The sequence below is a fragment of the Siniperca chuatsi genome, linkage group LG17, assembly GCF_020085105.1.
Source record: "Siniperca chuatsi isolate FFG_IHB_CAS linkage group LG17, ASM2008510v1, whole genome shotgun sequence".
Taxonomy (NCBI): domain Eukaryota; kingdom Metazoa; phylum Chordata; class Actinopteri; order Centrarchiformes; family Sinipercidae; genus Siniperca; species Siniperca chuatsi.
In genome coordinates, this window is record NC_058058.1 from 5804941 (window position 1) to 5822785 (window position 17845).

Below are 17845 nucleotides of genomic sequence, written 5' to 3' on the forward strand. Positions count from 1 at the left end.
CAAGGGCAGAGTGACTTGCTGCCCTTCAGTAGTTATTGATTACTTGTTTTCAACCACAGTGTATTTTTAGATACAACACTTTAACATTCAACTCTATAGCCCCACATTGTCTGATACGAGTGAAATCATGGTCCTTAGATGTGTAGGCTGGAAGTATTGGCAGTTTTAAATTCAGTATTTAAGTGCAGAGCAGCTGAACGAGTGAGTTTGAAACCACACCCAACAGTCAGTGTCTGTGTTAAAGAAGGGACATAAAGGAGGGAAAAACATGCCACAGTCCTATTAAGCTGCACACTTTGTTTTTAACACGCAGCATCTGAAATAGTGAGGCAGAAATTATACCTGATAGCATTCATGGAGACTAATGGTCATAGTATTCTGCAGACCAACCACCATGAGAACATTAGAAAATCCATTGGGGAAGCACAAAAAAGCTCTCTTTTTTCGCAAATCAACCGTGTAGAATGATGAGAACTCACCAAAGGAAATTCGGGGTCCCCTACAAACATCCATTGATAGAAAAAGTGGAAACTTAAACACACATAGATCCATGCAAAAATTTGTTGTTAAGCTGTTGTAGTTGAAAAATTGTATCAGTAAGTGATGGAAAGACATTTGATATACAAAAACAAATGACTTAACTGAGCAGCAGTTGTGGCATTCTTCTGTAGTGAGTTACTATGCATTTATTAGGTTATTATCTGGAGTAATGGAAAGACATGATGGTCAAGTGGCTACTTTAGCCTTTAGCTTGTAAATTTTGGCCATATTGTTTCTGATCTTTTGTGTCTGTGTCTTGGGTATTTTCTCACTTCACTCTTATTTTCTGTTCTTTTCTGCAATACAATCGTTTTGCATTTAAATTTTACATCAACAGAAAAACATTGATCGAGAGAATGCTCTAGAAATTGTCAATTATATGGTGCAAACCTGGTTAGTTTTACATTTTCAATACTTTCTATTCATATCTGGCTTCCCTCCTAACTGGAAAAACATTCCTGGTGTAAATCCAGCTATCGCTGTAGCTACAGCTCTGCCAGTGTTTCTATTATAAGGTCAGAGATGTGACTGGACTACATCTCTGACAGAAGTGCACTAAGCGTAGGCAGAGGAGAGGGACGCTGAGCTAGTGGCACGTACACACAACTACACATGCACACACAGACAAACACACAAATAGAAACTTCCATATATTAGTGTGAATTATTTATTCAGCAGTGTGGCATTTCCGAAAAGCTCCATCAGCGGCTGGATGAAGAGGAGAAGAGAGATAGAGAGAGAGACTTACAAAAATCTGAAATACTATTTGGATCCAGTTTGGTACTGTGGTTCATTATTTGTGGTCAGGTTTTGAGTTTAATTTGACATAAATCCAAAGTTTAAATTAGATTCATAAAAACTGAAAAAAATGACAGAAATGGCATCTCATGAAGATGTAATGTTTGAATATTATAGTTGTAGGATACTTGATAAAAATGTATTATGAGTGCCATCTCGTTTTTCTGGAAACATTTGAGCATTTTCAAAGTTGACTGAATGTCATTTCTACAAAGTTCTCCAGTTCCTTTCAGTATGTCATCTTCTTATTTGCTGTAAGGCTTTGCTTTGTCCAATATGTGACATTCTCATTGGTTGAGAGAAAGATTGGTGACTCCATTGATTGTTTGACCGCTGGAAAGACAAATGAAACAATACCACACCCCTGCAAAGGGTAACATGACAAAAGCTAGAAGGGGAGAGAGGGAGAGAGAACCAACTACAACTACAACCAACTACTCTGAGATACTAATTTAGAAAAAAAAAAAAGTCTGTTCAAACCCCTCCTCTCCCCAGAAGTGATGCCTCCAGTTCTGAAGTAACAGTGGCAGGAGAGATGCTAGGAAGGAGGGAGGGATGCAAGAAGGGAGAAGAAAGTGAAGAGAGAGAGAAGCTGGGGGGCACATAAGGTACAAGAGGGAAAGAAAAAAAGGCAAAAAGGAAGAAGAGTGGAAAGAATTAAGCCACTGAAGTAGAACACAGTCATAGTCGAATGTCTGAGATTTGACTCTGTTTTCATGTCCAAACAACCCTTTTTTTAATAGCAGTTAAAAAGTAGTTTTTTATTGATGTCTTTTTAAATTTAATTTACAGAATGCTGTAGTTGAACTCTCCTTAAGGCAGATGTGTCACGAGCACTGTCCAGAGTGCTGATCCTGGAGCTGTTGGGGATAGTTGCTATCATATACTAGAAGGACTGAAGCCATTAGCTACATAGCTTTTGGTAATGTGTTTGTCAGCTACTACCGCTGTTTTCTCATACATGCTTTGTATGTTTTAGATTTGCTGAGTCGTAGTGTCATCTCTACCTAACAACCAAGTTAACTGTGGTAGCTTCCAGGTGTTACTGAATAGTTACAGTTGGTTTCTTTGAGTCTGCAGTCTGCTTTTTGGTTTCATATTTTCTAGTGTTTGTATATTCTATAATGCATTAATTGCTTTTTAGCCACACTAACAGCATGGCTCGAGGGATGGCTGTCTGTCAGTTGGTTCACCTCTTCTGTCCATACTGAAATATCTCAACAATTGGATAGATTGCCATGTCCCCAGATGATTAATTGTAATAACTTGGATCCCTTGACTTTGCATCTGGTACCATTATCAGGTCAAAATGTTAATTTGTCCAATGCCTTGGTTTATGACCAAATACCTGCAAAACTAACAACATTCCCAAAAGCCTCAGCTGTTATTTGTGTTTAGTGCTAATTAGCAAATGTTAGTACTCTTACATGCATATCTTCTGATAATAAAGTTGAAGTTGAGGATTTCATAGACTCTATCACTCCATTATGCTTGGGGAGTGTGTTTTCATTTAGGTGATAATCGATTGCACCCAACTCTACATTTACAACTACGTCACTGACTATAACAACAGAGTGAGAGCTGACCTGTGAGGCAGTCACCAGCTCTGTTGTCTAATATGTGTCTGATATTTGTGTGTGAGAGAGGGTGCGAGTGTGTTTGTCTCTGTGTTATAACACTCAGCAGCTCCTTCAAGCTTAAGGGGACCAGAAGGGCCCCTTATTCTCATATGGCAAGACACTTACGCAACACTCAACAGAGGATCTGTGAGCAGGTAAGTGTGTGTGTGTGTGTGTGTGTGTGTGTGTGTGTGTGTGTGTGTGTGTGTTCGTGCTGCCAGTACTTGTATGTCTTGGGCGGTGCAATCATTACACCTGAACCATGTTCTACAACACCTGTTGTATTAGTATGGCTATGTGTCCGCTCATTTACCTCTCAGATGTGTGTGTAGATGTGTGTGTTTGTGTGTTTCCATGTTTATATCTGCAGGACATTTCTAGTTCGGTGCTCGGTGATGCAGTAATAATGCTCATCAAAGCACGCATGGCATCCTGCCCATTTCATTTCAGGTACGCACACACGCACACACACACACACACACACACACACACACACACACACACACACACACACACAGCATTCCTGTTGCTTTTGACTCCTGAACAAAGTACCATTACTGTGATGGTAAGGAATGGGAGTTTCAGTTTTCTACAGCGCATGTAATTGTACATGTAATAATAATGGGGCATGGTAATTTAGTCACCACCACAATGATACACTCCAGGAAGGACAGTACAGTGGCATGTTAATGACCGAACATTATTTTTATTTACTTATCTATTATTACAAAGTAAAAATGTTTTTAGGTTTTGTTGAGCGATTTTAAAACTTTTGTGAATATATATTCTCCAAAAGGCAGTGCTGAAATGTAAGTTCATTACCCAAGTATAGTACTTAAGTACAAATTTGACGTATTTGTACTTTACTTGAGTATTTCCATTTTATGCAACTTTATACTTACTTATACTCTGCTACATCTCAAAGGGAAATATTGTACTTTTTACTCCACCACATTTGTCTGACAACTTTAGTTACTAGCTACTTTTCAGATTACAATTTTTCATACCCTTCCTGTCCAGTGAAAACCAAGTATCTCCAAATTTGGTGATTTTGAATGTTTGTGATAAACTGAAGGATGAAGTGTTTCCTTTTTGGGTTGAGAAAACTCTCCTACTTCTTAAGCTAAACAAACTATTTTAAACCCCTCTTGGATTAGCAGGAAAATGCATTGTCACAAAGCTGAAAGCAGGTTTGTGTTTTTCTGAGCTCATGAATTGTTGACTTTTTAGAGATACATGGTTCTTACAGTACAGAGACGCTACAAACATGATGCTCTTATAGACCATGATGCATTGCTGTTGATTAAACTACCCAACAATATATAAAGTAGTTAAAATGAACACAACCTTAAACATCTATAGCAGTAAAACGCAACATACACATTGATGCAGCAGTAATATTAATCCAGAAACATCATATATAATAGTAAAACACTGACAGGGACCATTTATCTGCAATATTTGTACTTTCACTTTTGATACTTTTGGTACATTTTGCTGATAATACTTACATACTTTTACTTTAGTAAGGTTTTGAATGCAGGACATTTACTTGTAGTGTAGTATTTTCACAGAGTGGTATTAGTACTTTTACTGAAGTAAAGGATCTGAATACTTCTTCCGCCACTGTACAAAGGGTGGTTCCATGTTCCATCATTTCCAAATATATTGTTCTTTTTCAGCCCCATTTTGAGTCTCAAACTCGTGATTTATTTTTATTATTCAATGTAAAGACAAACATGTGTTTTCTTTCAGTTCTTAAAATGATGTCTGGTATCAGATTTAGATCTCCGGAGCATTTCAGTGTATTTTTTTCAAGTTATCTGCAGTTGGGTTTTGTTTTTTCTCCTGGTAACTGACTTCTTATAGTACAATTAAACTAAAATTACTGGTGATCCTACACGAGTGCCAGAACTATGAGTAGGACTTTCACACTGTGGCATTTACAGAGTCTGTGAGCTAAAGGTTAGAGCTTGTGATCTGAATCCCTAGACATACTGGGAAAGTCTTGGCAAGGGAAATGAGCGAGTAACACCCTCCACTGCATCAGTGAATACCACAGAGATCCCCCGAGCAAGGCACTTAACCCCACAGCTGCTCCAGCCATTAAGACTGTGGCTGTATTGGGAAGCTCCCAGATCTGAATGCTTATAGCTGAAATTGAAACATCTACAGTGTTGTGAAAGAGACTGGGCACTCCATAACTTTAAGTCATATTGATAACAAATAGTGATATATTAATTTGTAATAAGAAAGCATATATCAGTTCTTGTTAGCCACACTACATGGCTATATGTTGGTCGGTCCCCTATTTTGGTCTAGACTGAAATATTTCCACAACTATTGGATGGTTTGCCATAACATTTTGTACAGATATTTGTGATGCCGAGAAGAGGGATTCTAATGACTTTAACGATGCCCTGATTTTTCCTCTAGCGCCACCTGCAGATCAAGTGAAGTCAATTTTATTTATACAGCCCAAAATCACAAATTTGCCCCGAAGGTCAAAGTTTTCACTTTTCCTGTGAAATATCTCAACATCTGCTCGACACATTTCTGTACAGACATTATTGGTTCGTAGATTATGAATCCTGATGACTTTGGTGATCCCCTGACAATTCCTCTAGCGCCACCATGAGTTTGAGTGAATTATCTCGAAAACTCCTGGATGCACTGCCATAAGATTTAATACAGATTAACAATAAATTTCAGGATGAATTGGAATAACTTTGGCGACCCCTTAACTTTTCATATAGCGCCATCATTAGGTCAAAATTTCATTTAGATCAATACTTTGGTTTATGACCAAATACTTACAAAAGTGATCATGGTAAACATTGCACTATTATAACATTGTTGGACTCACTATGGACAGTTTTAAAAAAGGATAAAAAATCAATGCAGCAGAGCCAGAGACATCGTCTTTTTTATTCCATGCATTGCCCACAATGCAACTCGAATGTTGACAGTTCATTCGGAGATTCGGGTGTGTTATGCTAGTAACAGCTAATGTAGCCTCAGGCTGCTAGTCTCAAGCAGATATGAGGAACGGGCTATCAATTGATGCTGCCTCAAATCATTGGAGGTAATTTATCAGATTTCACACAGCTCTCCCCGGAGACCCAAAAGGCTTTATACAACTTTTTTCACATATGCAGTAGTATTCCCCAAGACCTGTAAACAGACTTTGATGCGTAAAATCTGTGACATTCCCCCTTAACATCAGCATATTAATATTGTCATTTTGCGCGTGTTAACATGCTGATGTTAGCATTTAGCTCAAAGCACCACGGTGCCTAAGTACAGCCTCAAAGTCGCAAGCATGGCTGTAGACTCTCAATCTTTTTAAGCCTTAAGAAAATGTGTTTTTACACATTGTAACAATATACAATATTGACAGAGCACTAAAGGAAAAATCTGCAGTCTATATACCATCAAACTGTGACTCCAGTATTGAGTTCCAGCATTTGTTTGTGTTTCCCATCACGCCTTTGACTCTGATATGATACATTTCTCCCAGTATGATTTTAGTGCTGCTTTTATGAGGAAAAGTAACACACAATGACAATAAAAATAAGAGCAGATAAAATAATAGACGTTTTGTTGGAAACTTTCTGATTCCTTTCACTAACACTGCGAATTAAAGCCTTTAGGTGATGAGCTGTGTCCTCATCACTTCTATTTTTCACACAGTCTTTTCTAAAAGTTACAGATAGTTTGATCAGTTGTGTTTGTGAAGGTGTGTGTGTCTCACTGACAGCGGCTGTCTCCTGCTGTGTGACAGACTGGACTCAGCTCTGATAAGAAATCAATCCTCAGATCCTCTGGGATTACAAATGAAATGCAGCTCTCATATGTCTCTGATAGGAACAGTGACAAAGCATTTTTCCATCACAAGATCTTGTCACATCCATTAGTCTGATTACTTCTGTTGCGGATCATTAAACCATGATCAGCATCAGCAAGCTTCTACAAAAAAGACACACTTACATGACCACTTTTACTTTTATTTTTATACATCTTTTTCCTTTGGGTCTGGTTTCATCTCCCTCCACCTATTCATCCCATTTCCAATTTCCTCACTTTTGTTTTGTGTCAGCTAGATGATTAGGGAGCCACGATTACCTGACAGTTGTTGCTATGGTGAGCAGGTCTCTGAAATGTTTTTGTTTTGTTCTTTCCACTCTCCCTTGAATCTCTGCTTTTCTCTCTGACCTTAATATACACTCTTTGTTGTTTAACAAAGGGTGTATGATGTACTCTGAGTGAAAGAGTGAAAAGATGTACTCTGCTGCACAGACCTGGGAGCTTCCCAGAACAACCCAGGGGGAAAGCTGGGTGGTGGTGTGCAATAAACAGAACTGGTATTCTTGTGTTTTGTTTTGTTTTTTGAGGAAAGATACAGTGTAATGTGTTTTTAAATGGTAATTCAGTAAAGCAGGAAACGTAATACTTCTTAGCCTGGAGGTCGCCCAGTTGTATTTGCTTTAAATGTGTTGCAGGTGTTGTTGCCTGAAAGAAACCAACCTGCCTTTTGCAAACTTCCACCCCTACCTTCACACAGTTATGTTATTCAAATGTAGTTGATTTACCCTGTACCCAATAATGTAGTTTTGTAGTCTTCAAAACTAGCTCCAAGTTCATGAGTTGTGATGTACGCTGATATTTTTTAAAAATGTTGGCTCCCTTTACTATGCAGCGATAGGATACATGATGTCTACCTGCATTCAGGTTAAAAATACAGTATTGTAATTACAAGACAGAATGACCCTACAGAGTTAGAGTTACTGTCCATAAAGTCAAGATATACATTTACCCCTGGGTTTCCAGGTTAGGAGCATGTTATTATAAAAAGTCATGGTGGGATGATAGGGCTAGATGAAAAGTCGGGAACACCCAAGACCATACATTTCTGCACCAAATACCGTAGTAATCCATCCAACAGTTGTCAAAAATATTTCTTTCTAAACTACGAATGTCAACCTGCTGGTGGGGCTAGAGGAAAAGTGACAGGATCTCCAAAGTCAGTAGGCTTCATCCTCTGGGGACTGTGAATGTCTGTGCTAAACTGCATGGCATCCATCAATACCTGTTGAGATATTTCAGGTTCGTCCAAAGTGGCGGACCATCCGAAATTGCCATCCGAGAAGCATGCTGTTAGTGTGGCTAAAAAGTTGGATATGCACAGATGCCTAGTCCCTTATTGAGAACTGCTATTGGCTTAATAACTTGATAAAACACAATTAAGTACCTAATGTGCCTCGTCTTATTTATTTTGTCACAATAGCAGAAAATAGGCTTATTCTCTGCAAATTAAGTATCAAAAGCAAATAAAACAATTTACAGTTTCCATTTCATTTCTCACCTCTATACCCAACACTGCGCAATGCATCTGACTTAGGAATTTCCCAGGAGGACTTGAGGGCATCATGTAGCATTAACCTAACCAGAAATCTTGTAGGGTAACATGAAATAGATAAAAGACAGAAAATCTTTAAAGTTAATCCGGCCTTTATTGTTGTGACATACCGTAATCTCTTCACCAATAATCTTTAAACATTATCTTTCAGTGGCTGGCAGCATAAAGATGAGTTGACATGCTGCAGTGGCAACATAGCACAGTTATTATTGGCGTCATTGGAAAGGTAGAAGGACTGAGGAAACTAAACTATGGGCTTCACCCACAATATTGTGCTTATTTCCAATTAACACCCACTTGATGTAACTTTTTCTTGCTTCGCTGTATTTCATGGTAATACACAAATGGCTCATGTGGCTGCTACATTACACTTCATTTTTACCTTTTCCCCTTTGTCACGTCTCTCCAGCGTTACTTTTTGAATCAGGATGATTGATAGTGCATGCTGGAGAGATGACAAAGCAGTGCAGAAACCAGGCCACACTTCAATTATGATAGAAGGGAATATTGATCCTATCTGGACACAGTGGCATGCACTCACACAGACGAGCCTGCACACAGTCTCACAGGCATTCACAGACAAACATTTGCATAGCAACACACTTCTTTGCAGTGACAACCACGCATTTACACACACTCACTTGATCACTGTCTCATTTGTTCATGTGTTAAGGAGTATAGTATGCTTTCCCCTTCGTTCACTTGCTCCCTGTTGGTGGTTGAATCACTTCAGTCTGATTGGGTGCATGTGTGTGTGTGTATGACAGCTGCACAATATTCATAGCCTCCTGCTCCATTTGAAGGCTCTAAAAACAGCAGTATAATTGTATAATTTTCCACAGCAGGTGGTGCATACAGAAATAAAGCCTATGAAGTGGCAGCTTTGTTCTGATCGACCATGAACATCACATTGTTTCCATGTGATTTCTGTTTTCAGTTTATGTTGCTTGCACTGTGTACCTTGGCCAGGGTTTTCATTCCCAACATTAACACTGTGTAAACTCGTTATTCCAGTGTGATGCCAGTGAAAGAACAAGCTTAGGCCGGATTTCTTGTCAGTAAATTATCTTGTCTTTTGTGCCTCACTCATTCTATTCCTCATCTCTTTTCCATGTTTCCTCTGATTATTTCCCTGTTCTCTAATCTCCTCTTTTCTGCTCTTAACTGTCAGCATGATAGTAAAACAATCCCATATTTTGGGTGCTCCACTGCTGCTCACATCTGTTTGACAAACACCGCCAGTCTTCTCCCCTGACGCCATTGATGATGCAGATGTGCACTTTGTTCACGCCTTTTTCCACAGCAACAGAAAAAGCTGCAGTCGGAACAGCTGCTGCCAACAAAACAAAAAACAAAATTAGAATAAATAAATCAGGAAAAAGTTGCTTAATTTCAGTGAGTGAAGAGTTATGATCCCCAAAATTCTTATGTGAGAAAAGATTTACAATTGTACTGTCATATGTTGTGCTATGTAGTGGTATGCGGACCTAAAGGCAGATGACCAGGATGCGGTATCAGGGTGAACTAGCCGGATGGCTACAGGGTTTATTATGGTTGATGTGGTTTACAAGCAGGTACAGACCAGTAACACACAGGTAACAGGGAAGTGGGTTACCAGCTGGCAGTGGTGGAAACAGGGAAGTAAGTCCAAGGTGGCTAAACAGTCCAAAAGGGAGCAGGCAAAGTACAAAATCCAGAATCCAACCAAGGTCCACAGGAGACAAAGAATCCAAAACAGAACCCATGGTAAAACTGCCGGGGAACTGGGCACTGGAACCAGGTACAACAAAAAGTGCACCACACAAACATCAGGAACACTCACAAGACAGGAACAAAAACTCAAGGCAAGTACTGTATAACACCAGGCAAGTATAACACCATGGGGAACAACAATGATCCAACCTTGAACAAAGCCAGAGAACAGGACTAAATACCCTAGGGGAGGTGAGACAACGAGACACAGGTGCAGACAATTAAGGAAGGGCCAACAATCAAAACTGGAGGGAGAACAAAGCCAGGAAGTAAAACCACAAGACACACAAGGGAAGGAGAATACTACAAAATAAAACAGGAAATGAAAAACCTTAAACTACCACATGTACAGCTTCATATGAAGTATGACACATCTGTAGGCTAAGACAAAGTAACTTATACAACTTTGAGAATTGGCATAATAGGAGCTTCCAAGCATACATCAGTTATCTCTGTCTCTCATGCATACATCTTTTTAGTACATTTTGTTGCTGACTTTGGTCATAAGCAGGGCTGGATTACCAACTGCAACCCCAAAAGCCCCAGGTTCACTGTGTTAGTGGTTTTGGCAATTTGATTAAATGCAAATTTGGTAGGGAATTTGCACAACTAAAGTACAATATCAACTAAGGCAGGTCCTGCATCACTTGAACATTTTGAGGCTGTGTCTTGAAGAGGGGCCCTGTGTCAAAATGTAGTTTTAAGAGCTTTATTGTTTTAGTTTACACTGTGCTTACATGGTGAATATTCCTAAATGAAGTTCTGTTTAATCATATTACCACCAACTAACACAAAATACTCTAAGTAGCCTATTATTCCAGCAAAGGAGACTTGCACTGGACTTAATGGGAACTTGGGGGCGACAGCATAGATACACATTGCACAGAGGACTGTTTGGACCCCCTGACAGATTAATCCGGCCATGTTTATGCCTTAGACTACAAATGAAATTGCTTTCCGCAATTTATTATTTGCCCTTTAGATCAGTGAGTCAACAGGCCTTTCACATTAATCAGTATTTCTCCACACATTTTTCTCTCTTGCATTAATAGAAATCATAAAAACATGAACATTTGATTTGATGCCCTTGTTTCCAAACAGTATTTATCGCCTAAAAGCTGAGAAGAGGAGTGTTTTCAAGCTTGTTTGATCAATATAGGCTGTCCTGTATCATATGAACGCAGCACCAGTCTCTTAGAACATCTACTGTAACTCGCTGGTTCTTGTTTCATCCGCGGAGTGACAACCAGGGAATCCGGAGTGCTGCGGCAGCCTGCCGCGGAGGGAGACTGCATCCGAAAAAGAAGTCTGCTGTCCAGGTCTACTTTCCACCGGCATCATTTGCGCCTTTCAGGGAGAAGGTTGGTGAGGTGTCACGAAACGGCTGCGTATAATTTTAACATTTTATGGCGAAAAAATAAGCCATTTTGATTTTCATCTGAACAGAGTGCAGCTTTGCCTAGGTATTCGATGAAACTTTGCCTAGTCAAGTTACCTTATGCTCGTCCCTCTTTAAAAAAAAAAGATATTTTAGGATATGTTAGCTAGTTATTTTTGTCAGTAGAGCAATAACGTTAGCTGTCAACTGAAGGGACATTTTTTTTCTTCTCATTATCAGACGAGAAACTGTTTTCTGCCCCGTCTCAACACCAATTATTCCGGTTGAATCAAACCTAAAATCGATTCATCTTCAGAGGAGACCCGAGAGACTGCGCCAAAATGGGGGTAAGAGCTACATCTCCTGTGATTTACTTAGCTAATATGTTGTAAAATGTCGGTTCTGTTAAAGTTAGCTCTAACGTTAACGGGTTAGTCAGTGTGTCCGTCAAGGAAAGGGTTAAAGTGCATGGAGGCACAGGCGTGATGTTAGTATGACATTGAACACGGTGGGAAATGTATGACTTGTCTAAGCTAGCTCTAACGTTAACTGTCAACGTTATGTGGCAAACCGCACTGTTGCGTGAATTATAATTGTCTGCCAAACGGATCTAACTGCTCTCCTGAAGTCATTAGGTATCTGTTATCAACGTCATTTATCACACCAAATCAATGCGTTGCAAATTATGATATCGACTGAGATTATCGGATAATAGAGGGGATGTTTATTGCCTGAACACTGTGGGTTTTTTTCTGAGAAACAAATTTCAATCCGCCGCATCCAAACAGGGTGGTCGGGTGGTTACGCGTTACAGTAACGGTCCTCAGTTAGTATTTCAGTCTCAATAGCCTCTTTACAGCTCTCAATCAAATAACAAACTATTGCTGTCACCCCTAGTGAACATCACATTGAAGTCGATCAATCAAATAGCCATGCCCCACCTGTAAAATCGGATTCATTTTCCTCAGTGCATGAGGAGCAGTGGAGTGTGCTTTCATAGGGTAGAGGTGCTTCAATTTTAATCACTCAGTGGAGAAAATGACCGTTTGGCATACACGCCGTTTGGTTTCCTGATGATTCACAACAAACACACATCGGTTATCTTCGTTTTTAAGATGCCAGAGAAGCTTTCTGGCGATTTTGGCACTGTAACGCAAAAGTAAGGCAATGAGGCATTGAATCAAATCAGAGAACTGGCACAGTGTGCCGACCAGCGTCATTTATTTTAACTAGAAATAAGCGATTCATATGTTTTTCACAAGCACTGGTCATGTAGTGGCGGAAAGATGTGCTGCTTTATCCACCGGTTTAAAAAAAAACGAGATTGCACCCACCGAACATTTGGCACCAGGCGGTGAACCCGCTGTAGACGATTGAGGAAATTCACAGCTCTTAAATACACGATTAGCCAGGCTGCTTAATGACACACGAGTCCTGTCAGAAATGAAATCGTTTGTGAATAAAATGCAGGTGAAAAGCGCAATTACGCACGGGAATATGTAACCTACAGGTGGTGAAAACCGCAGCCCAAACTGCGGAATATCATGTCATTCCTCCAGATCTGACTGCAGTAACTCTTTATCATCAAATACATGGCTGCAACTGTGTGTCTTGTGAGTTATTCCTAATAAAGGAGAGCTACTAGAAAGTCGTGAATTTATAATATTATTTGGAATAGGAGGATGCAGAAGTGGGAAATCCAAAATGAAGGCTCTGATTTTTTTTCTCTCAATTTCTTTATACCAATCATTTGGTGCATTTTCATTCAAACATTACATAATGCGACTGTGCATGGTGTTGCTGATATTGACGGTGCTGGGCTTGGTGGAGATGTAGAGGCAGCTTAGGTCTGGGTACCAAATGGGCACAGACAAGTGCCTCAAAATGGTTTCTCAGCGATGGTCACCCCCCCCCCAATAAATGTGGATGGATTTGTCCCAAAGGAAGGTGCTCTCCACAAGGGTAGACACAGCCAACACCTCTAGCGTTTCGTTTTACTCCAGCAGCCTCACAAAAACTCGCTGATCTGTCAGGTCATGAAGGACATCCTTTTCCAGCCGCTAAATTTAGACTCCATCATGTCATTCCTACTGAAACATCCTTGTAGTTTTATTGTAAGGCATTATCCAGTGACCATACTCTGTTGCGGTATTACAACCCTATATTGCTATATAGAATTTCATAAACTGCTGCACCATGCTGTATTTTCACTTAGAGTATTTGCAATATAGTATCAAGTTTTGGTGTGCCGGGTTTGGGAGATTGGGATGAGAGAGGATTCAGGCCAAGTCGTGGAAATGATGCTGCTGTCATGGTGATGCTCTCCACTAGATTGCTGGAGGGGGAAACCCACACAACTCTTACTGCTGTGTCAAAGAGAGGAAGAGAGTTGTGTGTGTGTGTGTGTGTATAGGGAGGGAGTGGAAACTCCGATGTTCAAGCTTTGATTTGCCATCAGGAGCGATGGCGTGAGAGGAGATCGGGGTGAAATGGGTGGTAGTGGGCGTGGGGGAGACCACACTGAGGTTCAGTTGACGAGGCAACTGGGGCCGTTTGATCCGGGCCAATTGATTGATACTGTAGGGGCTGTTGCTGCAGGAGGCAACGATCGGGTTGGTGGGTGAAACAATGGAAGGCAGAGATAAAACGAAGGTCAGTCACTGTAGGCCTCACAGGTTTGTTTAGAGGTCCAAGATCCAGTGATTGATACTGAATGATGGAGGTACAGAGAGAGAGAGAGACAGAAAGAGATGCCTTTTTGTGGTGACTCACCTTGAGAAGGGTGAATACAGGGAAAGATGGAGGAGTGGAGGAATGCAAGAAGAGATGCTGGGATGCTGCTCAGTGATGACAGGAAGGAGCGATGGTGGAGGAGAAAAAATTGAGAGATCAACACTGTGATACAGCAGGAGAAAAACAGATATACAAGGATGAATGCTTCTGCTGATATCCCATAATGCACTTTGTGCTGAAGCTTCAGGAGGAGAGCCTGTCGCTGTGGATGACAAATGATGTGTGGTTTGTCTCTGTGTATATACAAAGTATGTGTGTGTGTGTATGAGGCAGGCAGGACTTAACCTATTTTCATTCATGGTGTCTAATCCATACATGGTGAAGTTGATGCTTCATACAGTAGCTCTCGACATTATGAGATTTCTTCATTGTAGTTTCTCCGTTTCAGTCCTGATAATATTTGTCTGTACTGTAGCTCACTATAATTAATACACAGAATCATACACCAGTATGTATGACTGTTCTTGCACTAAAATTGCATCTCAATATTAAACACTTAATACTGTAAATTATAATTATGAATACATTCAAACTCCATCACGAGTGGGTGTGCAGCTACCATTTTGAAAAATATAGGAAGCTATCAATAGAGTGGTAGCCTAGCAGCATGTACACTTACCTGTGAAAAATGTGTCAAACTGCAGTTGAAAGTTATCAGTTCAAAGTAGTAACCATTCATTAACCTAATAATAATAAGCTCACACTTCACTTTATGGCTGCTGAAGTTGCACTTGAGTTCTTTTGCGCAGATATTTACACAATTCACTCATCAGGTATTATAATGTATATGTATATAGCTTTTTAATGTCATCTCTCTAATTTCCTTAATCTCTCATTTTATTTTTATCTATTTCATTCAAATTGTTCTTTATCTGTTTTCTTACCTTAGCCTGTCTCTGTGCTTCTGTAACGTGAATTTCCCCCTAGGGATCTATCAAATCTTATCTTATCTCTTAAGGAATCATTGTACAGTGTAGTGAAAAGGAGAAAACATTTCTAGATGCATTACTAATTGAAACATGTAATATTAAAGTTTTAAGAGACACATTCTATTTGTAAAAAACTGACATATTTGGATATATTGTATTATATCGTGAAGTTGTTCCATTAGTTAAACCAGTTGTTGGTTTATTGGGTTGTTGGTTTAGGCTGTGCAAATGTCCTGTGGTAAATTAATGAGCACCATTGTTATGATGAGTCAGCTTTCACTTATTCCAGTGCATAAAGCACATTTAATGTGCAGTTCATGTAATGATGATAGTCTTCTCTCTTACCTGTTTCATCATAGGTTGGTTGTAAAAGTCTTTTTTGACTGAAGATACAGATGCTGAATTTTAAATAGAATTACTCTTAGCACTGATTTAAACAGCCAGAGTCATTGTGATGTCCAGACCGGAACTGTGTTGCACTACAGGTAAGTCTGTACATAACGATTGGCCGGTGAATCATTTTGTTTAACAGTAAACCTCTGCATACTTGTAGCAGTGATGTTGCTAGGTACGTGTCCTGCGTCTCTGAAGCGTTAAGTGTTATCCGAAAGGGAGCCGTAAACTCACTGTTGATGTGTCCAGGGGACGCACCATATTTTTTCCCTGATAATGCTACACTGTGAACAACAAATTTGTGTTGAAATCATTGAAATAAACAAAAGAAACCTTGCTGTCAAAAAAACTGTTTACCGTCTGTGCATATACTGTATCTCTCCAGCACCAAATGGGAAGCAGCAAACCAGGTAGTTGCTTTGGTAACGACCGAAAAAACTCCTCAAATACCTCACACACACATAACAGTGTTATGAGTCTGTGTTTAATTCGGCGTGTATCTCAAATCAGAATCAGAAACAGCTTTACTGCCAAGTAGGTTTACACTAGGGCTGCACTATATGGTAAAAATTGTGATTATTTTGACAGATATTACGATTGCGATATGATTCACGATTAGTGAGAATGATCATTTTTGCAACACAATTTTCATTCTTTCATGAAAAAAGTATTAAAATCATGATGATGAGACATTTGTTGAGGTCTGTACCAAACAAACATGTTTTCTTACATCTAGAGAACAAGATTTGTAGGCCAGAGCATCTCTGCAGTACTTCATTATAATGCTGTTTTGTCAAAAAAAATTGCAGCTTCTGTGATATGGATATTGTACTTGGCCATATTGCAATTTCGATAATATTTCGATTAACTGTGCAGCCCTAATTTACACATATACGGATCCACCTACAACCACGTATTTTAGTGAGAAATCTAAACTTTTGAAATGTTCGCCTCTCATTCCCACAGTCTTCTCCCACTAAAATTTTGCAGCCAAACAACGGAGACTGCTAGCGAGTTGAGGCAACAAAATCCAAAATGTGAAGTACGGAAAGTACGTAAGTACAAAAATACAGTTTATCTTTATGGATTACATTGATGCCAAATTGACAACAAGACTGTCGACATATGACGCCTTTTATCTTGTGTTTCTAGAGTTATGTGTTTTTGCGGACACGTAAGGAATTGTTAATGTCATATTTCTTAAAGGGAGTTTGGTGTAATATTTTCCCTAGGAGTTTCAGTTGAATTCACACTGCTAATACTTTATGTAGCCTATATATTTTTTTGAATGTTTTGTCACCACTACAGAAACACTAGGTAACTGCTAAAGTATGATAAGGTTGTCTGACGTTGACTGCGGTTAGTTATTGGTTTGATTAATGGTTTACAGTCTAATAATGTGTGTTTGTACTGATTACTGACGGTGGCTGATCAAGCTAATTATCAGCTAATTGTACTCAGTTTCTAACGGCAGCAGTAAATGGTTGCCCTTTTTGTGTGTGTGTGTGTGTTTAAACTACTTTCCTAATTAAACATGATGTGCATGGTGGTATCACTCCTGTTGAAACTTGAAAGCTTAGCATTCTCGTTGCACTTTATCTCCCCTTTTATAACATTTGCCATCCAATCAAAAGCTAATATGTGTCTGCATTGTATTTACAGATTTGGGATTTTATTTGTTTAATTTTCAGATACATTTTCAACATACATGAATAACCATAATTATAATCATATAACATCAAACACGAGTTTAACATTACAATTTGTCAAAAAACAAAACATTTATTGGGGACCCACTCAATTTCTTGTGGTTTCACGGAGTGTAGTCCACTCTATTAGATATCACTACATAGCAGTCATTGTAGTTTGAACGTACTGCAAAGCACAATTCATTATTACTCATATAATTGTAGTTACACCATTCCTGTATATGTTACGGACTCTGCTGAATAATTGTTCCAGTCTGTCGATATTTCATCAGTACTGACTCTTAACCTCTTGTACCTTACTAGTGTGTGTGTGTGAGAGTGAGTGTGAAATAACATGGACCCACACTACTGCAAATCACTGATCAGGGGTTTCCAGTGCCATTGATTCTATTCACTGTTTACTGCATTGTGCATTTCCTGGAATGCACTGTGCGGTCACTTTGACATCACTTCTTTTTTTCAGGGTGACTTAGGTGTCAAGGGTAACTAGTAGATTTCCATGCCTCCTGCTACAC

General features: G+C 39.4%; 1 protein-coding gene across 2 annotated transcripts in view; it reads left to right on the forward strand.

The window, feature by feature from the left end:
* The first annotated feature begins 11438 nt into the window (after positions 1–11438).
* atp1a3a (ATPase Na+/K+ transporting subunit alpha 3a) overlaps positions 11439–17845 on the forward strand; it is a 30957-nt gene continuing 24550 nt past the window's right edge. Inside the window, exons 1-2 of one of the 2 annotated variants that reach the window (XM_044171847.1) lie at positions 11439–11591; positions 11747–11853. In XM_044171847.1, the coding sequence (XP_044027782.1) occupies positions 11848–11853 (6 nt within the window). In that variant the 5' untranslated portion in view covers positions 11439–11591; positions 11747–11847. The remainder of the gene's footprint in view (positions 11592–11746; positions 11854–17845) is intronic. The other variant, XM_044171849.1, reaches the window with a different exon arrangement.